Source organism: Salmo salar, chromosome 02 (assembly GCF_965601325.2).
Source record: "Salmo salar chromosome 02, fSalSal1, whole genome shotgun sequence".
Taxonomy (NCBI): domain Eukaryota; kingdom Metazoa; phylum Chordata; class Actinopteri; order Salmoniformes; family Salmonidae; genus Salmo; species Salmo salar.
Window position 1 is genome coordinate 76051314 of NC_138292.1, and position 22319 is coordinate 76073632.

Genomic DNA, 22319 nt, shown 5'->3' on the forward strand with positions numbered 1-22319 from the left:
TGTTGTGATATCCATTCATTCCTCCTGCTCTCCTCATAGCAGCCTATATATGTTGTGATATCCATTCATTCCTCCTGCTCTCCTCATAGCAGGCTATATATGTTGTGATATCCATTCATTCCTCCTGCTCTCCTCATAGCAGGCTATATATGTTGTGATATCCATTCATTCCTCCTGCTCTCCTCATAGCAGGCTATATATGTTGTGATATCCATTCATTCCTCCTGCTCTCCTCATAGCAGCCTATATATGTTGTGATATCCATTCATTCCTCCTGCTCTCCTCATAGCAGCCTATATATGTTGTGATATCCATTCATTCCTCCTGCTCTCCTCATAGCAGGCTATATATGTTGTGATATCCATTCATTCCTCCTGCTCTCCTCATAGCAGCCTATATATGTTGTGATATCCATTCATTCCTCCTGCTCTCCTCATAGCAGCCTATATATGTTGTGATATCCATTCATTCCTCCTGCTCTCCTCATAGCAGCCTATATATGTTGTGATATCCATTCATTCCTCCTGCTCTCCTCATAGCAGGCTATATATGTTGTGATATCCATTCATTCCTCCTGCTCTCCTCATAGCAGCCTATATATGTTGTGATATCCATTCATTCCTCCTGCTCTCCTCATAGCAGGCTATATATGTTGTGATATCCATTCATTCCTCCTGCTCTCCTCATAGCAGGCTATATATGTTGTGATATCCATTCATTCCTCCTGCTCTCCTCATAGCAGCCTATATATGTTGTGATATCCATTCATTCCTCCTGCTCTCCTCATAGCAGGCTATATATGTTGTGATATCCATTCATTCCTCCTGCTCTCCTCATAGCAGGCTATATATGTTGTGATATCCATTCATTCCTCCTGCTCTCCTCATAGCAGGCTATATATGTTGTGATATCCATTCATTCCTCCTGCTCTCCTCATAGCAGCCTATATATGTTGTGATATCCATTCATTCCTCCTGCTCTCCTCATAGCAGCCTATATATGTTGTGATATCCATTCATTCCTCCTGCTCTCCTCATAGCAGGCTATATATGTTGTGATATCCATTCATTCCTCATGCTGTACACATAGCAGCCTATATATGTTGTGATATCCATTCATTCCTCCTGCTCTCCTCATAGCAGCCTATATATGTTGTGATATCCATTCATTCCTCCTGCTCTCCTCATAGTAGGCTATATATGTTGTGATATCCATTCATTCCTCCTGCTCTCCTCATAGCAGGCTATATATGTTGTGATATCCATTCATTCCTCCTGCTCTCCTCATAGCAGCCTATATATGTTGTGATATCCATTCATTCCTCCTGCTCTCCTCATAGCAGGCTATATATGTTGTGATATCCATTCATTCCTCCTGCTCTCCTCATAGCAGCCTATATATGTTGTGATATCCATTCATTCCTCCTGCTCTCCTCATAGCAGGCTATATATGTTGTGATATCCATTCATTCCTCCTGCTCTCCTCATAGCAGGCTATATATGTTGTGATATCCATTCATTCCTCCTGCTCTCCTCATAGCAGCCTATATATGTTGTGATATCCATTCATTCCTCCTGCTCTCCTCATAGCAGCCTATATATGTTGTGATATCCATTCATTCCTCCTGCTCTCCTCATAGCAGGCTATATATGTTGTGATATCCATTCATTCCTCCTGCTCTCCTCATAGCAGGCTATATATGTTGTGATATCCATTCACTCCTCCTGCTCTCCTCGTAGCAGCCTATATATGTTGTGATATCCATTCATTCCTCCTGCTCTCCTCATAGCAGGCTATATATGTTGTGATATCCATTCATTCCTCCTGCTCTCCTCATAGCAGGCTATATATGTTGTGATATCCATTCATTCCTCCTGCTCTCCTCATAGCAGGCTATATATGTTGTGATATCCATTCATTCCTCCTGCTCTCCTCATAGCAGCCTATATATGTTGTGATATCCATTCATTCCTCCTGCTCTCCTCATAGCAGGCTATATATGTTGTGATATCCATTCATTCCTCCTGCTCTCCTCATAGCAGGCTATATATGTTGTGATATCCATTCATTCCTCCTGCTCTCCTCATAGCAGGCTATATATGTTGTGATATCCATTCATTCCTCCTGCTCTCCTCATAGCAGCCTATATATGTTGTGATATCCATTCATTCCTCCTGCTCTCCTCATAGCAGGCTATATATGTTGTGATATCCATTCATTCCTCATGCTGTACACATAGCAGCCTATATATGTTGTGATATCCATTCATTCCTCCTGCTCTCCTCATAGCAGCCTATATATGTTGTGATATCCATTCATTCCTCCTGCTCTCCTCATAGTAGGCTATATATGTTGTGATATCCATTCATTCCTCCTGCTCTCCTCATAGCAGGCTATATATGTTGTGATATCCATTCATTCCTCCTGCTCTCCTCATAGCAGCCTATATATGTTGTGATATCCATTCATTCCTCCTGCTCTCCTCATAGCAGGCTATATATGTTGTGATATCCATTCATTCCTCCTGCTCTCCTCATAGCAGCCTATATATGTTGTGATATCCATTCATTCCTCCTGCTCTCCTCATAGCAGGCTATATATGTTGTGATATCCATTCATTCCTCCTGCTCTCCTCATAGCAGCCTATATATGTTGTGATATCCATTCATTCCTCCTGCTCTCCTCATAGCAGGCTATATATGTTGTGATATCCATTCACTCCTCCTGCTCTCCTCGTAGCAGCCTATATATGTTGTGATATCCATTCATTCCTCCTGCTCTCCTCATAGCAGGCTATATATGTTGTGATATCCATTCATTCCTCCTGCTCTCCTCATAGCAGGCTATATATGTTGTGATATCCATTCATTCCTCCTGCTCTCCTCATAGCAGGCTATATATGTTGTGATATCCATTCATTCCTCCTGCTCTCCTCATAGCAGCCTATATATGTTGTGATATCCATTCATTCCTCCTGCTCTCCTCATAGCAGGCTATATATGTTGTGATATCCATTCATTCCTCCTGCTCTCCTCATAGCAGGCTATATATGTTGTGATATCCATTCATTCCTCCTGCTCTCCTCATAGCAGGCTATATATGTTGTGATATCCATTCATTCCTCCTGCTCTCCTCATAGCAGCCTATATATGTTGTGATATCCATTCATTCCTCCTGCTCTCCTCATAGCAGGCTATATATGTTGTGATATCCATTCATTCCTCCTGCTCTCCACATAGCAGGCTATATATGTTGTGATATCCATTCATTCCTCCTGCTCTCCTCATAGCAGCCTATATATGTTGTGATATCCATTCATTCCTCCTGCTCTCCTCATAGCAGGCTATATATGTTGTGATATCCATTCATTCCTCCTGCTCTCCTCATAGCAGCCTATATATGTTGTGATATCCATTCATTCCTCCTGCTCTCCTCATAGCAGCCTATATATGTTGTGATATCCATTCATTCCTCCTGCTCTCCTCATAGCAGCCTATATATGTTGTGATATCCATTCATTCCTCCTGCTCTCCTCATAGCAGGCTATATATGTTGTGATATCCATTCATTCCTCCTGCTCTCCTCATAGCAGGCTATATATGTTGTGATATCCATTCATTCCTCCTGCTCTCCTCATAGCAGCCTATATATGTTGTGATATCCATTCATTCCTCCTGCTCTCCTCATAGCAGGCTATATATGTTGTGATATCCATTCATTCCTCCTGCTCTCCTCATAGCAGGCTATATATGTTGTGATATCCATTCACTCCTCCTGCTCTCCTCGTAGCAGCCTATATATGTTGTGATATCCATTCATTCCTCCTGCTCTCCTCATAGCAGGCTATATATGTTGTGATATCCATTCATTCCTCCTGCTCTCCTCATAGCAGGCTATATATGTTGTGATATCCATTAATTCATCCTGCTCTCCTCATAGCAGGCTATATATGTTGTGATATCCATTCATTCCTCCTGCTCTCCTCATAGCAGCCTATATATGTTGTGATATCCATTCATTCCTCCTGCTCTCCTCATAGCAGGCTATATATGTTGTGATATCCATTCATTCCTCCTGCTCTCCTCATAGCAGGCTATATATGTTGTGATATCCATTCATTCCTCCTGCTCTCCTCATAGCAGGCTATATATGTTGTGATATCCATTCATTCCTCCTGCTCTCCTCATAGCAGCCTATATATGTTGTGATATCCATTCATTCCTCCTGCTCTCCTCATAGCAGGCTATATATGTTGTGATATCCATTCATTACTCATGCTGTACACATAGCAGCCTATATATGTTGTGATATCCATTCATTCCTCCTGCTCTCCTCATAGCAGCCTATATATGTTGTGATATCCATTCATTCCTCCTGCTCTCCTCATAGCAGCCTATATATGTTGTGATATCCATTCTTTCCTCCTGCTCTCCTCATAGCAGGCTATATATGTTGTGATATCCATTCATTCCTCCTGCTCTCCTCATAGCAGGCTATATATGTTGTGATATCCATTCATTCCTCCTGCTCTCCTCATAGCAGGCTATATATGTTGTGATATCCATTCATTCCTCCTGCTCTCCTCATAGCAGCCTATATATGTTGTGATATCCATTCATTCCTCCTGCTCTCCTCATAGCAGGCTATATATGTTGTGATATCCATTCATTCCTCCTGCTCTCCTCATAGCAGGCTATATATGTTGTGATATCCATTCATTCCTCTTGCTCTCCTCATAGCAGCCTATATATGTTGTGATATCCATTCATTCCTCCTGCTCTCCTCATAGCAGCCTATATATGTTGTGATATCCATTCATTCCTCCTGCTCTCCTCATAGCAGGCTATATATGTTGTGATATCCATTCATTCCTCCTGCTCTCCTCATAGCAGCCTATATATGTTGTGATATCCATTCATTCCTCCTGCTCTCCTCATAGCAGGCTATATATGTTGTGATATCCATTCATTCCTCCTGCTCTCCTCATAGCAGCCTATATATGTTGTGATATCCATTCATTCATCCTGCTCTCCTCATAGCAGCCTATATATGTTGTGATATCTATTCATTCCTCCTGCTCTCCTCATAGCAGGCTATATATGTTGTGATATCCATTCATTCCTCCTGCTCTCCTCATAGCAGCCTATATATGTTGTGATATCCATTCATTCCTCCTGCTCTCCTCATAGCAGCCTATATATGTTGTGATATCCATTCATTCCTCCTGCTCTCCTCATAGCAGGCTATATATGTTGTGATATCCATTCATTCCTCCTGCTCTCCTCATAGCAGGCTATATATGTTGTGATATCCATTAATTCATCCTGCTCTCCTCATAGCAGGCTATATATGTTGTGATATCCATTAATTCATCCTGCTCTCCTCATAGCAGCCTATATATGTTGTGATATCCATTCATTCCTCCTGCTCTCCTCATAGCAGCCTATATATGTTGTGATATCCATTCATTCCTCCTGCTCTCCTCATAGCAGCCTATATATGTTGTGATATCCATTCATTCCTCCTGCTCTCCTCATAGCAGGCTATATATGTTGTGATATCCATTCATTACTCATGCTGTACACATAGCAGCCTATATATGTTGTGATATCCATTCATTCCTCCTGCTCTCCTCATAGCAGCCTATATATGTTGTGATATCCATTCATTCCTCCTGCTCTCCTCATAGCAGCCTATATATGTTGTGATATCCATTCTTTCCTCCTGCTCTCCTCATAGCAGGCTATATATGTTGTGATATCCATTCATTCCTCCTGCTCTCCTCATAGCAGGCTATATATGTTGTGATATCCATTCATTCCTCCTGCTCTCCTCATAGCAGGCTATATATGTTGTGATATCCATTCATTCCTCCTGCTCTCCTCATAGCAGCCTATATATGTTGTGATATCCATTCATTCCTCCTGCTCTCCTCATAGCAGGCTATATATGTTGTGATATCCATTCATTCCTCCTGCTCTCCTCATAGCAGGCTATATATGTTGTGATATCCATTCATTCCTCCTGCTCTCCTCATAGCAGGCTATATATGTTGTGATATCCATTCATTCCTCCTGCTCTCCTCATAGCAGCCTATATATGTTGTGATATCCATTCATTCCTCCTGCTCTCCTCATAGCAGGCTATATATGTTGTGATATCCATTCATTCCTCCTGCTCTCCTCATAGCAGGCTATATATGTTGTGATATCCATTCATTCCTCCTGCTCTCCTCATAGCAGGCTATATATGTTGTGATATCCATTCATTCCTCCTGCTCTCCTCATAGCAGCCTATATATGTTGTGATATCCATTCATTCCTCCTGCTCTCCTCATAGCAGCTTATATATGTTGTGATATCCATTCATTCCTCCTGCTCTCCTCATAGCAGGCTATATATGTTGTGATATCCATTCATTCCTCCTGCTCTCCTCATAGCAGCCAATATATGTTGTGATATCCATTCATTCCTCCTGCTCTCCTCATAGCAGGCTATATATGTTGTGACATCCATTCATTCCTCCTGCTCTCCTCATAGCAGCCTATATATGTTGTGATATCCATTCATTCATCCTGCTCTCCTCATAGTAGCCTATATATGTTGTGATATCCATTCATTCTTCCTGCTCTCCTCATAGCAGGCTATATATGTTGTGATATCCATTCATTCCTCCTGCTCTCCTCATAGCAGCCTATCTATGTTGTGATATCCATTCATTCCTCCTGCTCTCCTCATAGCAGGCTATATATGTTGTGATATCCATTCATTCCTCCTGCTCTCCTCATAGCAGCCTATATATGTTCTGATATCCATTCATTCATCCTGCTCTCCTCATAGCAGCCTATATATGTTGTGATATCCATTCATTCATCCTGCTCTCCTCATAGCAGGCTATATATGTTGTGATATCCATTCATTCCTCCTGCTCTCCTCATAGCAGCCTATATATGTTGTGATATCCATTCATTCATCCTGCTCTCCTCATAGCAGGCTATATATGTTGTGATATCCATTCATTCCTCCTGCTCTCCTCATAGCAGCCTATATATGTTGTGATATCCATTCATTTATCCTGCTCTCCTCATAGCAGGCTATATATGTTGTGATAACCATTCATTCCTCCTGCTGTCCTCATAGCAGCCTATATATGTTGTGATATCAATTCATTCCTCCTGCTCTCCTCATAGCAGGCTATATATGTTGTGATATCCATTCATTCCTCATGCTGTACACATAGCAGCCTATATATGTTGTGATATCCATTCATTCCTCCTGCTGTCCTCATAGCAGCCTATATATGTTGTGATATCCATTAATTCATCCTGCTCTCCTCATGGCAGGCTATATATGTTGTGATATCCATTCATTCCTCCTGCTCTCCTCATAGCAGGCTATATATGTTGTGATATCAATTCATTCCTCCTGCTCTCCTCATAGCAGGCTATATATGTTGTGATATCCATTCATTCCTCATGCTGTACACATAGCAGCCTATATATGTTGTGATATCCATTCATTCCTCCTGCTGTACTCATAGCATAGTGATATCCGATATCCCCTCTCTCCACTGGGATTCTCTGCCTCAAACCCCTGCCGTCCCTAGGAGGGGTGCGTCACTTGAGTGGGTTGTGTCACTGACGTGATCTTCCTGTCCGGGTTGGCGCCCCCCCTTGGGTTGTGCTGTGGGGGAGATCTTCGTGTGCTATACTCTGCCTTGTCTCAGGATGGTATGTTGGTGGCTGAAGATATCCCTCTAGTGGTGTTGGGGCTGTGCTTTGGCAAAGTGGGTGGGGTTATATCCTGCCTGTTTGGCCCTGTCCGGGGGTATCGTCGGACGGGGCCACAGTGTCTCCCGACCCCTCCTGTCTCAGCCTCCAGTATTTATGCTGCAATAGTTAATCGGGGGCTAGGGTCAGTCTGTTATATCTGGAGTATTTCTCCTGTCTTATCCGGTGTGAATTTAAGTATGCTCTCTCTAATTCTCTCTCTATTTTTCTTTCTTTCTCTCTTTCTTTCTTCTTTCTTTCTTTCTTTCTTTCTTTCTTTCTTTCTTTCTTTCTTTCTTTCTTTCTTTCTTTCTTTCTTTCTTTCTTTCTTTCTTTCGGAGGACCTGAGCCCTAGTACCATACCTCAGGACTACCTGGCCTGATGACTCCTTGCTGTCCCCAGTCCACCTGATCATGCTGCTGCTCCAGTTTGAACTGTTCTGCCTGTGCCTATGGAATCCTGACCTGTTCACTGGAAGTGCTACCTGTCCCAGACCTGCTGTTTTCAACTCTCTAGAGACAGCAGGAGCGGTTGAGATACTCTGAATGATCGGCTATGAAAAGCCAACTGACATTCACTCCTGAGGTGCTGACCTGTTCCACCCTCTACAACCACTGTGATTATTATTTGACCCTGCTGGTCATCTATGAACATTTGAACATCTAAAACATATCAGAGAAATGTAATAAAAACATTAGTCATCAGTCAGACTCTTTACCTCTCTTTTATTAAGTGTTCATAAATGTTATCCCTGAACACATGATTAAATAAATAGATCACTGGACACCCAGAGAAATAATTAAGGGAATAGATTTAAGACAATTTTTATAGCAGTTTCCAAATATAAGGTAACAAGTGTGAAAAAGGCCTATCTATCTATCTATCTATCTATCTATCTATCTATCTATCTATCTATCTATCTATCTATCTATCTATCTATCTATCTATCTATCTATCTATCTATCTATCTATCTATCTATCTATCTATCTATCTATCTATCTATCTATCTATCTATCTATCTATCTATCTATCTATCTATCTATCTATCTATCTATCTATCTATCTATCTATAAAACCATCTATCAATCAATCATTCAATCTATGTTCCTGTTGTTTGGTCTTGTTTGACTGTGTTTACACAGGCAGCCAAATTCTGATCTTTACAGAGGCAGACAAATTCTGATATTTTGCCCAATTATTGACAAGAGATCGGATTGGTCAAAAGACCAATTAGTGGCAAAAGATCAGAATTATGTTGCCTGCGTAAAAACAGCCTTAATGATGTATACAGTATGTGATTGTTATACAGCTACGGAGACAGGTGTTTTAGCTCCACACCTTCCATTCTTTAGGCAGATAGCCGTTATTCCACTGGCTACTCCCAGCACCAGTAAGAGTGGAGCTAGAGCCAGGGCCACTGTGGTATCAGCAGCAGTTGCTATGATCACCCCTACTACTACACACACTACTGTTACTGCTAGAGCAATGTGGAGATTCCTCTTTTTATCTACCTTCTCCCTTTTCTCTTCCTCCTTTTCTTTCTCTATCTCTACCTTTACCTCTTCTTTTAATTTTCTCTCCTCCTCCTCCTTCCTTCTTTTCTCCTCCTCCCTCCTCCTCTCCTCTGCCTCCCTGATCTTCCTCTGAGCCTTCTGGTACATCTCGTTGGTGTAGTGCTCTCCTCCGTTCAGCTCCACCATCTCTTTGATCTTCTCCAGCAGCTCTGGGACCTGAGTGGGGTCATCTTTGGCGTCGTTGTTGAACGAGTGATACCCGCCGCCTAAAGTGATGGAGAGTCTCCTTAGCTCTTTACACATCTTCAGAGAATCTGTGACCTGTTTCCCCTTCAGCTGGTCTTTACAGGTGAACAGTAAGATGGTGTACATGGAGGCATCCTCTCCAAAGTTCTCCTGGATCCACCTCACGGCGTTCCTCTCCTCCTCTGTGAACCTCACCCCCAGCCTGATCACCAGCAGGAAGGCGTGGGGGCCCGGGACGGACATGTTAACACACTCCTCTATTTTCTCTTTCACTTCTTCGTCCAACCTGGCTGTGTCGAAGAGGCCTGGTGTGTCAACCACATGAACCGTCGTCCCGTTGACCTCTCCACTCTGTCTCTCACACTGTCCTGTCACTGACTCAGGGGAAGAGTCGACTTTAAATACATTCTTCCCCAGGATGGTGTTTCCTGTTGCGCTCTTCCCTGCTCCAGTCTTCCCTAGCAACACAATCCTCAGGTCAGCGGTCAAACCAGACCCTGTAGAAACCACACAGATAAAGTCAATGTAGCTCCCAGTAACTATCACAACAACAAAACATTTAAAGTAATTCAACTATCACACTGTAAAATAGAGATAATGTATGTTGATTCATTTAATTCATTCAATTGATTCATTGATTGATTCAATGTTTATTTGAACCATAACCATCCTGCTCAAAGTTACTAGTAGAGTTAGTATTATAAGTTACTAGTAGAGTTAGTATTATAAGTTACTAGTAGAGTCAGTATTATAAGTTACTAGTAGAGTTAGTATTATAAGTTAGTAGTAGAGTTAGAATTATAAGTTACTAGTAGAGTTAGTATTATAAGTTACTAGTAGAGTTAGTATTATAAGTTACTAGTAGAGTTAGAATTATAAGTTACTAGTAGAGTTAGTATTATAAGTTACTAGTCGAGTTAGTATTATAAGTTACTAGTAGAGTTAGTATTATAAGTTACTAGTAGAGTTAGAATTATAAGTTACTAGTAGAGTTAGTATTATAAGTTACTAGTAGAGTCAGTATTATACGTTACTAGTAGAGTTAAAATTATAAGTTACTAGTAGAGTTAGTATTATAAGTTACTAGTAGAGTTAGTATTATAAGTTACTAGTAGAGTTAGTATTATAAGTTACTAGTAGAGTTAGTATTATAAGTTACTAGTAGAGTCAGTATTATAAGTTACTAGTAGAGTTAGTATTATAAGTTACTAGTAGAGTTAGTATTATAAGTTACTAGTAGAGTTAGTATAATAAGTTACTAGTAGAGTGAGTATTATAAGTTACTAGTAGAGTTGGAATTATAAGTTACTAGTTGAGTTAGTATTATAAGTTGCCCAGCTCTAATGTGAGGTGTGTCATGATTTGACTAAACCATTAGAGACCATAACATCACAGTCCAAACAGAGTACATACCATCATGATTTGACTAAACCATTAGAGACCATAACCTCACAGTCCAAACAGAGTACATACCATCATGTTTTGTTGAGCCACACCCATCAGACTCAGGCAGCCGTTTCAGCTCCATCTCTCTGAGTGGTTTAGCTGGTAGGATAACATAACAAGTATATTTCAGTTAAATGTAAAACAGTCTTGTATTAGCTGAACTACAGAATCATTGTGATAGCTACACGTGTTCCAGGTTGAATGAACAGTTCAGTCTGCTACATCCTTCTCAAACAGTAAATGTATATGATATTTCATTATATAATATAAGATATTAAACCAAATATTGAGTTTTACCTTCAGCCATGGTTCTGTCCCTCTTTGCCAATATATTGTCAAATGTCACCAGCTCTTTCAGCTCCCCTGCCTGCGTTGAACCAGCTCTTTCAGCTCCCCTGCCTGCGTTGAACCAGCTCTTTCAGCTCCCCTGCCTGCGTTGAACCAGCTCTTTCAGCTCCCCTGCCTGCGTTGAACCAGCTCTTTCAGCTCCCCTGCCTGCGTTGAACCAGCTCTTTCAGCTCCCCTGCCTGCGTTGAACCAGCTCTTTCAGCTCCCCTGCCTGCGTTGAACCAGCGGTCTGAGTACTGAAGTTTTCTCACAAACAAAGAAAGGAATATCCTGTGCATCTGGCAGAATGGAGGGGAGGTTCCTGCTTCCCTGGATTGTCTACAGTTCTGACAAACATGGCCTGTGTCCCAAACGGCACCCTATTCCCTTTATTGTCTGCTACTGTAGAGCAGGGCCCTGGTCAAAAGTAGTGCACTATATAGGAAACAGAGTGCCGTTTGGGATGAACACGTGGACTGTTTCTCGAAACATCCCCTACCCTCTGCATCCCTTAGCCCCAATCCCCCAGGGACTGGAGTAGATCTGAAAGGCTTGGGTAGGTATCAGCAGTATGGTGGAAGTTCGACCTAACCTATCAGAAGGCAAGGTAGAGTCACTACCATGTTGCTTATTCCTGTCCAACTCCTCCATATCTACAGGAAGTATTTAGGCTGTAGTAATGAGGCTAGGGGTTGGTTGTACGGGGCCAGGTTGTAGGGGGCAGGCAGGGGCCAGGCTAGGGGTTGGTTGTAAGGGGCCAGGCTCTAGGGGCCAGGCTAAGGGGCCATGCCAAGGCCAGGCTAGGGGCCAGGCTGTAGGGGGCAGGCAGTGGCCAGGCTAGGGGTTGGTTGAATCTGGACTGGGCCTGGAGACCCAAAAGGGTGGGTAGTGACAATGTAGGCCAAGTTTTGAAGAATGAATAAAAGAATGAAAGAATTAATTCATTTTATTTGACAGATTTTAATATATAGAGAGTTGATTCAGCCATGTACAACAAATCATATAGGTGTAGGATCTTAATTTAATCATTGTTTTGTTGCTGAGAATTTTCCTGCTATGTGATTAACATAAATTAACTGAAAACCCACACTAACACATGGTTATATTAACACAACTGCACAGTACTACAGTACTTTTGTCCAGCTAATAGCCTAACCACCGATCAAGCAACATTATGGACAAAACTTTTAAATCCTGTTGCCGCAGTGTTATTTTGCTACAACAATATTGGTCAAATTAAGATTTTACATCTGTACATAAAAAAATGATGATTGAAACTTCTCTGACTTTCTGGTGTAGGTGTTGCTGAAACTGTAAGGGAAGTAGCTATACATGTTATTCTACAACTCTCTCTCTCTCTCTCTCTCGCTCTCTCTCTCTCTCTCTCTCTCTCTCTCTCTCTCTCTCTCTCCCAGCCTCACACAACAACTGTAACAAAATGTACAACTACATTTTCAAAACTGAAGTATAATTACTGCACGTTGACTAGAAACGTATTCAGAACTAAATTAGTGTGGTAAAACATGAGTATACATACTCACCCTACAGATGCACCATGTCCCATCCTCTAATAACGATTCTGTACACAATAATACACATCATAGAGATATAATGAACTATTAGCAATGTGCACTTCCTGTACGGCAGACAGTTGATTCCTACATTAACTATTAGCAATATGCACTTCCTGTACGGCAGACATTTGATTCCTACATTAACTATTAGCAATGTGCACTTCCTGTACGGCAGACAGTTCATTCCTACATTAACTATTAGCAATATGCACTTCCTGTAAGGCAGACAGTTGATTCCTACTGTCGTGTCTTTGGGGTACCATTAAACTGAAGACATGTTTATCAATTAACTCCCTGTAATTATTATCACGTGATTAAACTGATTAATCGTTTAATTGTAATTAACTAGGAGATCGGGGCACCAAGGAGAATATTCAGATTACAAAGCTATAATTTTCCTAATATAACTTTCCTGTATTATAATATTATATTCTATTATAGTATAGGCCGATTATCTTCTGGTTTAAATGGTGTATTTTACCTCGAGTCCAGTCTCATTCCAAACGTCGTAAATTGTTGTATCTGCACGAACCCAGTCTTTACTAAAATCATCCATACATCAATTGTCTTAAAATCATTTATTTACTACACTAAGTAATTAACAGAAAACATACAAACAGTAATTATCGTCACAAAGGATTGGTATAGTAATGTGCGCTAATTGCTAACAGGCATGGCTGGTCTGTTAGACAATGGGTCATAAACAGTCAGCTGAGAAGGTACAGAGTTCATTAATATTAACAATTGAAGGCTCGCTCATTCAGGAACAATTGCAATCAATATATATTTACGCTCATGTGTCGTCGTTCTTTGTTGGAGCGTCGTTCTGTGGAGAGTTTTGTCTCTCTCTCTCGGTTAGAATGGATCTTTCAAAGCGACATTCATTAATGTCGTCATAGAATGGATGTTTCGTTGGTCTTCGCGTTCGATGATATAATTTACTTAGCTGCAGACTAATAATTAATATCAAAGACTTGTTCTTATTCTGTGGGTCTCGATAGTCTAAAAGTTAACCACGTGGTGTAGTTCACTTTCAGTAGAGGAATTGGATGGTAAAACCTATTGGCCATGGAGTGGAGGCCTGGTCTGAAGAAATGTAAATCAGGGTGGGTTTTATAGTGACCCTTGAACAGGCTTGTCAAATGACGCCTGGTCCTGTCTGTGTCCCTTGGGGGCGTGCCGATGGCTGAGTGAAGCTTGGTACAGAAATCCAATTCTATCACATTAACATCAGTACATAGCATCTCAATGTATTACAAATAGCTTTATCCTTATTAATACATTTTATACAACCATTATGATGCAAGTCTCAAGCTGAGGCTATTATATAAACAGTTTTATGGTAATATGGCTATATTGTCTCTTCTGAGTATCACAAAATTGTACCAAGCGGACCAGTTCGTAGCTGGATTCTTCACCAATCTTCCATACCTTCTCCAGAACACAAATGTCGCTTGGCTCCCCAATTCTGTGAGTTGGAAGAATTTCCTGTGTCTCTCTATGGGCCATGTGGCCAGAGACTCCTCTTAGAGTTTTTACAACCCTTTCACACAGGGCCTGGGTGGTTGGGAAGGTAGGTTGGGGGATGGTACAAAGGGGAGGGGGTCAACTGTCCTTCCTGTACCCAAAGAGGCCAACGTCATGACACTACATTAACTATTAGGAATGTGCACTTCCTGTATGGCAGGCAGTTGATGCCTACATTTTCCTAAATTCATTCCACTTTATTTCCATTTGAGAACTTAACCCCCTAAGGTCAATGCCCCATGCAAATATAATTAGCATAATACCAAAATCCCCATAAAAATCTCCCAATTTAAGCTAGAGATATGTTTTTGTGTTGCTTTGGATGCGTCTAAATCCGCTGCATTCTCCTATGTCACGTTTAAAGCTGGAGGTGCTTTTATAAGATCTAGAAAACAGTGGTTAGAAAAGAACAGCAGGTATTTATTTAATTTTTAAAAGAGAAGAGGTCATCTGAATATGGTTAGGAGACTCAACATTGATGAGAAGAGGAGAACTGAATATGGTTAGGAGACTCAACACTGATGAGAAGAGGTGATCTGAATATGGTTAGGAGACTCAACATTGATGAGAAGAGTTGAACTGAATATGGTTAGGAGACTCAACATTGATGAGAAGAGGTGAACTGAATCTGGTTAGGAGACTCAACATTGATGCCATAGTCACTGTGGATAATAAATCAATATCAGACTTCACTGCAAACTTTTAGAAGAATTGATACTAATTTCACTCTTGCCTGATTTAATTCAAATCAATTATTCAGCTCCATTCTTGATGGCAATTCTGTTGATGAGGAATTCAATAAAGTTTGCTGGGAAGATTTGACAACAAAGGAGATCAGATATGATCACAGAGTTAAAAAATATCACACCCCCTGGTACTGATGGGCAAACCTCTAATTCTTACTTGCCACATATAAGAAAGCTATAGAAAAATGAGAGCTTCCAGCGTCATTAAAATAAGGTGTTATAACTCTTACCCCTAAACCACATAAGGATACATTCTTTCTTGATAACTGATGCCCAATTACACTCTTAAACAAAGATAAGATACTAGCTTCCATTCTTGCAAAATGCTTAAAATCTGGTCTGTGTAGTTTTATTAATCAGTGCCAATCTGGATTTTTGAAAGAGCGTCATATCTAAAAAAAATGATCAGGCTGGTCTTGGACTTGATGGAATATAACGATTAATTAGGTGACAACCCTGTTATTGGATTATTGGATTTCAAGAAAGCATTTGATACTGTTAGTCATCATGAGTGCATTTTTTGAACATTGCACTCTTTCAAATTTGTATTTTTTTAATCAATACGATTAAAACTCTTTCTAATGGTGGCAATAAACTTTCCCATGGATCCTCACCTACAGTTGAAGTGGGAAGTTTACATACAATTAGGTTTGAGTCATTAAAACTAGTTTTTCATCCACTCCACAAATTTCTTGTTAACAAACTAGAGTTTTGGCAAGTCGGTTAGGACATCTAATTTTTCAAACAATTGTTTACAGACAGATTATTTCACTTATAATTCACTGTATCACAATTCCAGTGGGTCAGAAGTTTACATGCACTACGTTGACTGTGCCATTAAACAGCTTGGATAATTCCAGAAAATGATGTCATGGCTTTAGAAGCTTCTGACAGGCTAGATTTTAATTTACCGGACATTTGAGACATGTTTCGGACATCCATATGCATTCAGATCTAACCTGGCGCAAATAATTAACGAGATCTTACCTGGCGCAGCCAGTGCCATCAATTAACGAGATCTAACCGGGCGCAGCCAGCGCCATCAATTAACGAGATCTAACCGGGCCCAGCCAGCGCCATCAATTAACGACATCTAACCGGGCGCAGCCACGCCATCAATTAACGAGATCTAACATGGCGCAGCCAGCGCCAACAATTAACGAGATCTAACCTGGCGCAGCCAGTGCCATCAATTGACGAAATCTAACCTGGGGCAGGCAGTGCCATCAATTAACGAGATCTAACCTGATGCAGCCAGCGCCATCAATTAACGATATCTAACCTGGCGCAGCCAGCACCATCAATTAATGAGGTCTAACCGGGCGCAGCCAGCACCATCAATAACGAGATCTAAACTGGCGCAGCCAGCACCATCAATTAACGAGGTCTAACCGGGCACAGTCAGCCCAATAAATTAACGAGATCTAACCTGGCGCAGCCAGCGCCATCAATTAACGAGATCTAACTTGATGCAGCCAGCACCATCAATTAACGAGATCTAACCTGAAGCAGCCAGTGCCATCAATTAACAAGATCTAACCTGATGCAGGTTACAATTGTTTACAGACAGATTATTTCACTTATAATTCACTGTATCACAATTCCAGTGGGTCAGAAGTTTACATGCACTACGTTGACTGTGCCATTAAACAGCTTGGAAAATTCCAGAAAATGATGTCATGGCTTCTGATAGGCTAGATTTCGAATGACTGGACATTTGAGACATGTTTCGGACATCCATATGCATTCAGATCTAACCTGGGGCAAATAATTAACGAGATCTAACCTGGCTCAGCCAGCGCCATCAATTAACGAGATCTAACCTGGCGCAGCCAGCACCATCAATTAACGAGATCTAACCTGGCGCAGCCAGCGCCATCAATTAAAGAGATCTAACCTGATGCAGCCAGCGCCATCAATTAATGAGATCTAATCTGATGCAGCCAGCGCCATCAATTAACGAGATCTAACCTGATGCAGCCAGCGCCATCAATTAACGAGATCTAACCTGATGCAGCCAGCGCCATCAATTAACACGATCTAACCTGATGCAGCCAGCGCCAACAATTAACGAGATCTAACCTGATGCAGCCAGCGCCATCAATTAACACGATCTAACCTGATGCAGCCAGCGCCATCAATTAACACGATCTAGCCTGATGCAGCCAGCGCCATCAATTAACAAGATCTAACCTGATGCAGCCAGCGCCAACAATTAATGAGATCTAACCTGGCGCAGCCAGCGCCATCAATTAACACGATCTAACCTGATGCAGCCAGCGCCAACAATTAACGAGATCAAACCTGGCGCAGCCAGCGCCATCAATTAACGAGATCTAGCCTGGCGCAGCCAGCACCATCAATTAACGAGATCTAACCTGGCGCAGTCAGCCCAATAAATTAACGAGATCTAACCTGGCGCAGCCAGTGCCATCAATTATTAACAAGATCTAACCTGATGCAGCCAGTGCCATCAATTAATGAGATCTAACCTGGCGCAGCCAGCACCATCAATTAACGAGATCTAACCTGGCGCAGTCAGCCCAATAAATTAACGAGATCTAACCTGGCGCAGCCAGTGCCACCAATTAACAAGGGGTTTGTTGCCCAAATGAGACACATTTACGTGTCCTTAGAACAACCTATAACAAATCACAAAAACACTATTCCTTGTGTTACAATGTGCAGCATATGCAAATTTGTATAGCCAATTCTTTTGTATTTATTTTTTAGGTCGATATATTGGATAGATATTTTGACAGGCTTGTTTAGATAGGTATATGTTTCTACTTATAATTACCAACATTTAGGCAGTGATGTGTACTCATGGATGCCAACAAAAAAAAGACTAAAATGTAAAATGTAAAGCCAGGCTTCCTAAAATATTTGACCAATAAAAGAACAGCAATTATAAAACAATTCTTCTTTCATTTACATACTTTTCCGTCAATTTGCAAGTGGCTGAATCTCAACAGAGAAATCATCTGAGCAGGGGAAACGCCCCTCTGTCTCAGTGTGTATAGCCAATGTGTCTGATGTCGTCTGGACCAAAATAGAATATATAACATGTTGCCGCCGTAGCATTTGATTGATGCCAGCAAGCATTTGGCCTCTCTTGATAAAAACATTATAAAATAATTTGCTAATTTGAGCTGAGCTGAACTGTGGGTTGTCATGGTGCAGCAAAACAGCCCCAAGGGAGGCTCGTTTGGATACACCAATCAAATCACATCCTAAGAAAAATGTAATCTTCAGAAAAACGTGTCTGTTTCTGGTCTGCTTGTGTTGATGTCCTGCAGTAGCTAGCTTGCTAAATTGGCCCTTTCCTAAGCCATGGATGGAGTTGGTGATTTGTACTGTAGTTTTTACTTAATTCTCTATACAGGTCAATGATTATGACAGCATTCTGATCTAAATTAATATGTTGTACCGTTGGCCTAAGAAGATTGAAGTTCAATCTTAGCCTAGATGTAGCCTAGTAGGCTCACTTTAATTAGCTAGCTAACTTAGCTGGTTCATTGTTGCCAATGTGAGGAATTTAGGGTAGCAAGCATTTTAGCTAGGTAGCCTATGACAACAAAAATTAAAAGTGTACTGTATGACAGAGTCATAGACCGTTTAGCCAACATGAAAGTGAGGAGGATGGCATTGGCGTTCAACTAGTCTACAAGTAGGGTGAGTGAACATGTTTTCTTTTACTTGTGCACAAAGACAGAAATCAGTACCATGGGAAGCCACATGATATTTAGCAACATTGATTGGACAAACATTTTTTCTGTGTATTAAACTATGCAGATATACCTTTCTTGATTTGATGATATTTCAATGTTTAAGTTAAAATGGTGCTGGAATAGCGGAGGCAGTGCTGCTGTTGTCTTTGTGCTGACTTGAGGTAACTGTTTGAATGTTAAATGACGAGACAGAGGCATTGATGCGAGTAACCAGTCTTGTTCACTATATTGCAATACATCCGGGTATTTCAAGCACACCGGTAAAAACACTGGAGTTGCAGTAATTAAAATTTACCAACAGATGGCAGCACTGTGCCATCTTACACCCATAACATCTTCCCTTTTATAAAACAGGACAGGAGGTGTCAATTCACTATCAAAACAAACCTAGTAATAATTTCCAACATGAACAGTTTATTTTGTTTCTTTTTATTCAGGTAACAACATTTTGATACTCTCTTCACTTGTATCTCTGTCTGGCAACAATCCCTAATGGGAAACCTACAGATTAAGTATTTTTGGTGGCTGGGACAGGTGCCCACAGCGTGAAAAGACAGGGGGCTTGTCTGCGAGGACTGCGGGTTCCCGCACAGGCGTGTCACCTGACTGTCTAAGGGGAGTATTGATGGGTGAGGGAGCGGCCGACCTGTGATCCCCTGGCTCTTCGCCCAGTGCCTCAGGCCCCATGTGACTTGCTGGGGTTCTGTCTTTTGTCATGCGACCCCTTTGACCATCAGGGTTCTGAGTAGGTGCTGGCTCAGCAATCCGAAGGTCAACCTTGTTACAACGGTACAGTGATCCATTCACTTCGACCAAGTAGAAGCGTGGTGCCACTTTCTGTACACAGGATCCGAGTCTCCAGAGGCCCGTCCGGTCCCCTGGTAGGGGCTTCATCCGCACCGTTTCACCCACCCTGAGCTCAGGTAAGTCTTTTGCTGATTTGTCATAGATGAACTTAGAGACCTGTCTTCTGTGATGTAGCTTCACCAGCACGTCTGTCACCACACATGGCTCCAGGAGAGTGCTGGCTACTGGCAGAGCTGCTTTTAAGCGCCGTGCCATGAGGCGCTGGGCCGGGCTGCTATCCATGCCTTCTGTCGGGGTATTGCGCCACTGCAGGATTGCTTTCCAGGCATCTTTGCCCTCTCTCAGAGCTTTTTTTGCAGAGGTTCTTTGCGATTTTGACCCCGGACTCCGCCTTCCCATTAGCTTTTGGGTGTCGTGGTGATGAAGTGATGTGCTCGAATTCCCAGTCTGCAGCAAATTTTCGGAACTCAACTCCGGAGAATTGGGGTCCATTGTCTGAAATTACCCTATCTGGCTGGCCATAGCGGGCACACCGAGCCTTGCAGCGTTTGATCGTTGTCTCTGCTGAGAGGTCGGGGAGGAGGTCAATCTCCCAGAAGTCTGAGTAATGATCGACTACCAGCAGAAAGTCTTTGCCACTGTGCTGGAAGAGATCTAGACTTACTATCTGCCAGTGGCGCATCGGTAGCTCGTGGGACATCATCGTCTCTCTCTGTTGCTCAATGGCATATTCATTGCAGATTGTGCATTTACTGACATAGTCTTTGATTTCACTCTTCATTCCTGGCCAATACAGTGTGTCACATGCTTGTCTGTAACAGGCCTCACCTCCTATGTGACTTGAGTGCACGCGCGCCAACATCTCAAGTTGCACAGACTGGGGAATAACGACTCTCTGACCCTTGAATATTACTCCTTTTTGAACACTGAGCTCCTCTTTGACTGGCCAATAATCTCTGACGGCTAAAGCAGTTTCTTCCTTGCAGTCGGGCCAGCCCATCAGAATCACAGACCTCAATGCCTGGAGTTGCTCGTCCCTGTCTGTGTGCTGTCTGATTTGTATAAGGCGCTGGTCCGTGACATTGAGGTAGTCAGCCATGTTGATGTGTTCAACATTCACTTGCTCTGTTTATAAGCTGCACACAGCGTGTCGTTCATGCATGGAGCGTGTGTGAGTGCCTGATGCAGTAGCTCTGCTGAACGTGTCACTCACATACATCTCTGGCCCTGGCTTATATACCACCTTGAGGTTGTAGTTTTGTAGGGCCAGTAGCATGCTCTGCAGTCGTTTCGGGGCATTCAGGAGAGGCTTGCTGAATATAGCAATAAGGGTGTGATCTGTCTCTGCGTTAATATTGTTGCGCCCGTACAGGTAGTGGTGGAAGCGTTGGCATGCAAACACAATGCTGAGGCACTCCTTCTCTATCTGGGCATAGTTCTGCTCTGTTGGGGTGAGTGCCCTAGAGGTGAATGCCACAGGCTGGCCCTCCTGCATGAGGCAACAGCCAAGTCCATACTGGCTTGAGTCAATCTGAATCGTGACAGGTTTTGACACATCGTAGTATCGCAGTACATGTGTCTGGGTGACCAGTTGTTTTATTTCCCTCAGCGCTCACTTCCATGTTTTGGGAGCCAATGCCAGATGGTGTCCTTGTCCATGAGCCTTCTTAGTGGCTCACACACTCCAGAGAGCCGCGGTAGGAACTTGGCCAGGTAGGTGACGAATCCGACAAAGCGCTGCACTCAGATGGGTGGGGCATTTCCAAGACAGCCTTCACTTTTTCAGGATCCGCCTTCAATCCGGTGGAGGACAAGATGTGCCCATGAAAGCGAACCTCTGGCACTTTAAACTGAAGCTTTTTTATGCTTAGCCTTAGCTTGACCTGTCTACATCTGAACATCAGGGCCAGCAGCTTGGCGTCATGGTCACATTCTGCCTCCTCATCACTGTCCCCACAGCCGACTACGAGGATGTCATCCGCTATGGGTTCCACGCCACTGAGTCCCATCAACAACTTGTGCTGTTTCCGCTGATACACCTCTGGAGCCACGGAGACACCAAACGGGAGCTTCAACCACCTCTTCCTGCCCCAGGGTGTCCAAAAGGTGGTCATGTAGCTGCTGGGCTCGTCGAGCTTGCACTGCAGGAAGGCATCTCTGGCATCCACGAGCGTGAATACTCTGGCCTTTGGGAGCTTGTAAAGAACATCCTCCAACGTGGGCATAATGTAATGTGAGCATCGCAGAGCCCGGTTGAGGTGTTTAGGATCAATGCATATCCGTAGCTTGTCTGGTTTCTTGAAGATGACCATATTACTTATCCAGTCTGTAGGCTCGATGACGGATATCATGTGGCCGTCTGCTTCGGATTTGTCAAGCTGAGCCTTTGTAGCTGCTTTCATGGCCACTGGTACATTGCAGGGTGCACACTGGACAGGCTAGTTTGCTGCGTCCAACTCAAAGTGGACTTCGCCGGGAACTGACTCGACCGGTGCGTTGAAGACATCATGGTACTTGCTTAGGAGTGTCTCCTTGCTCAGGGGCCCAGCCTGGTCTATAATGTTAAGATCAGCTGGGATGGTGAAGTTAATAAGCCTAAGGCGCTCGCATGTAGAACCTGACAGTAATGGC

General features: G+C 42.5%; 1 protein-coding gene across 1 annotated transcript; it reads right to left on the minus strand.

The window, feature by feature from the left end:
- Positions 1-8474: 8474 nt before the first annotated feature.
- Positions 8475-11627, minus strand: LOC106592452 (GTPase IMAP family member 6-like). Its single transcript, XM_014183800.3, has 3 exons — positions 11274-11627; positions 11004-11075; positions 8475-10027 (listed from the first exon to the last, which is right to left on the minus strand). The coding sequence occupies exons 1-3, from the start codon at positions 11281-11283 to the stop codon at positions 9072-9074; spliced, it is 1038 nt and encodes a 345-aa protein (XP_014039275.2). The 5' UTR covers positions 11284-11627; the 3' UTR covers positions 8475-9071.
- Between the last annotated feature and the right edge of the window lie 10692 nt (positions 11628-22319).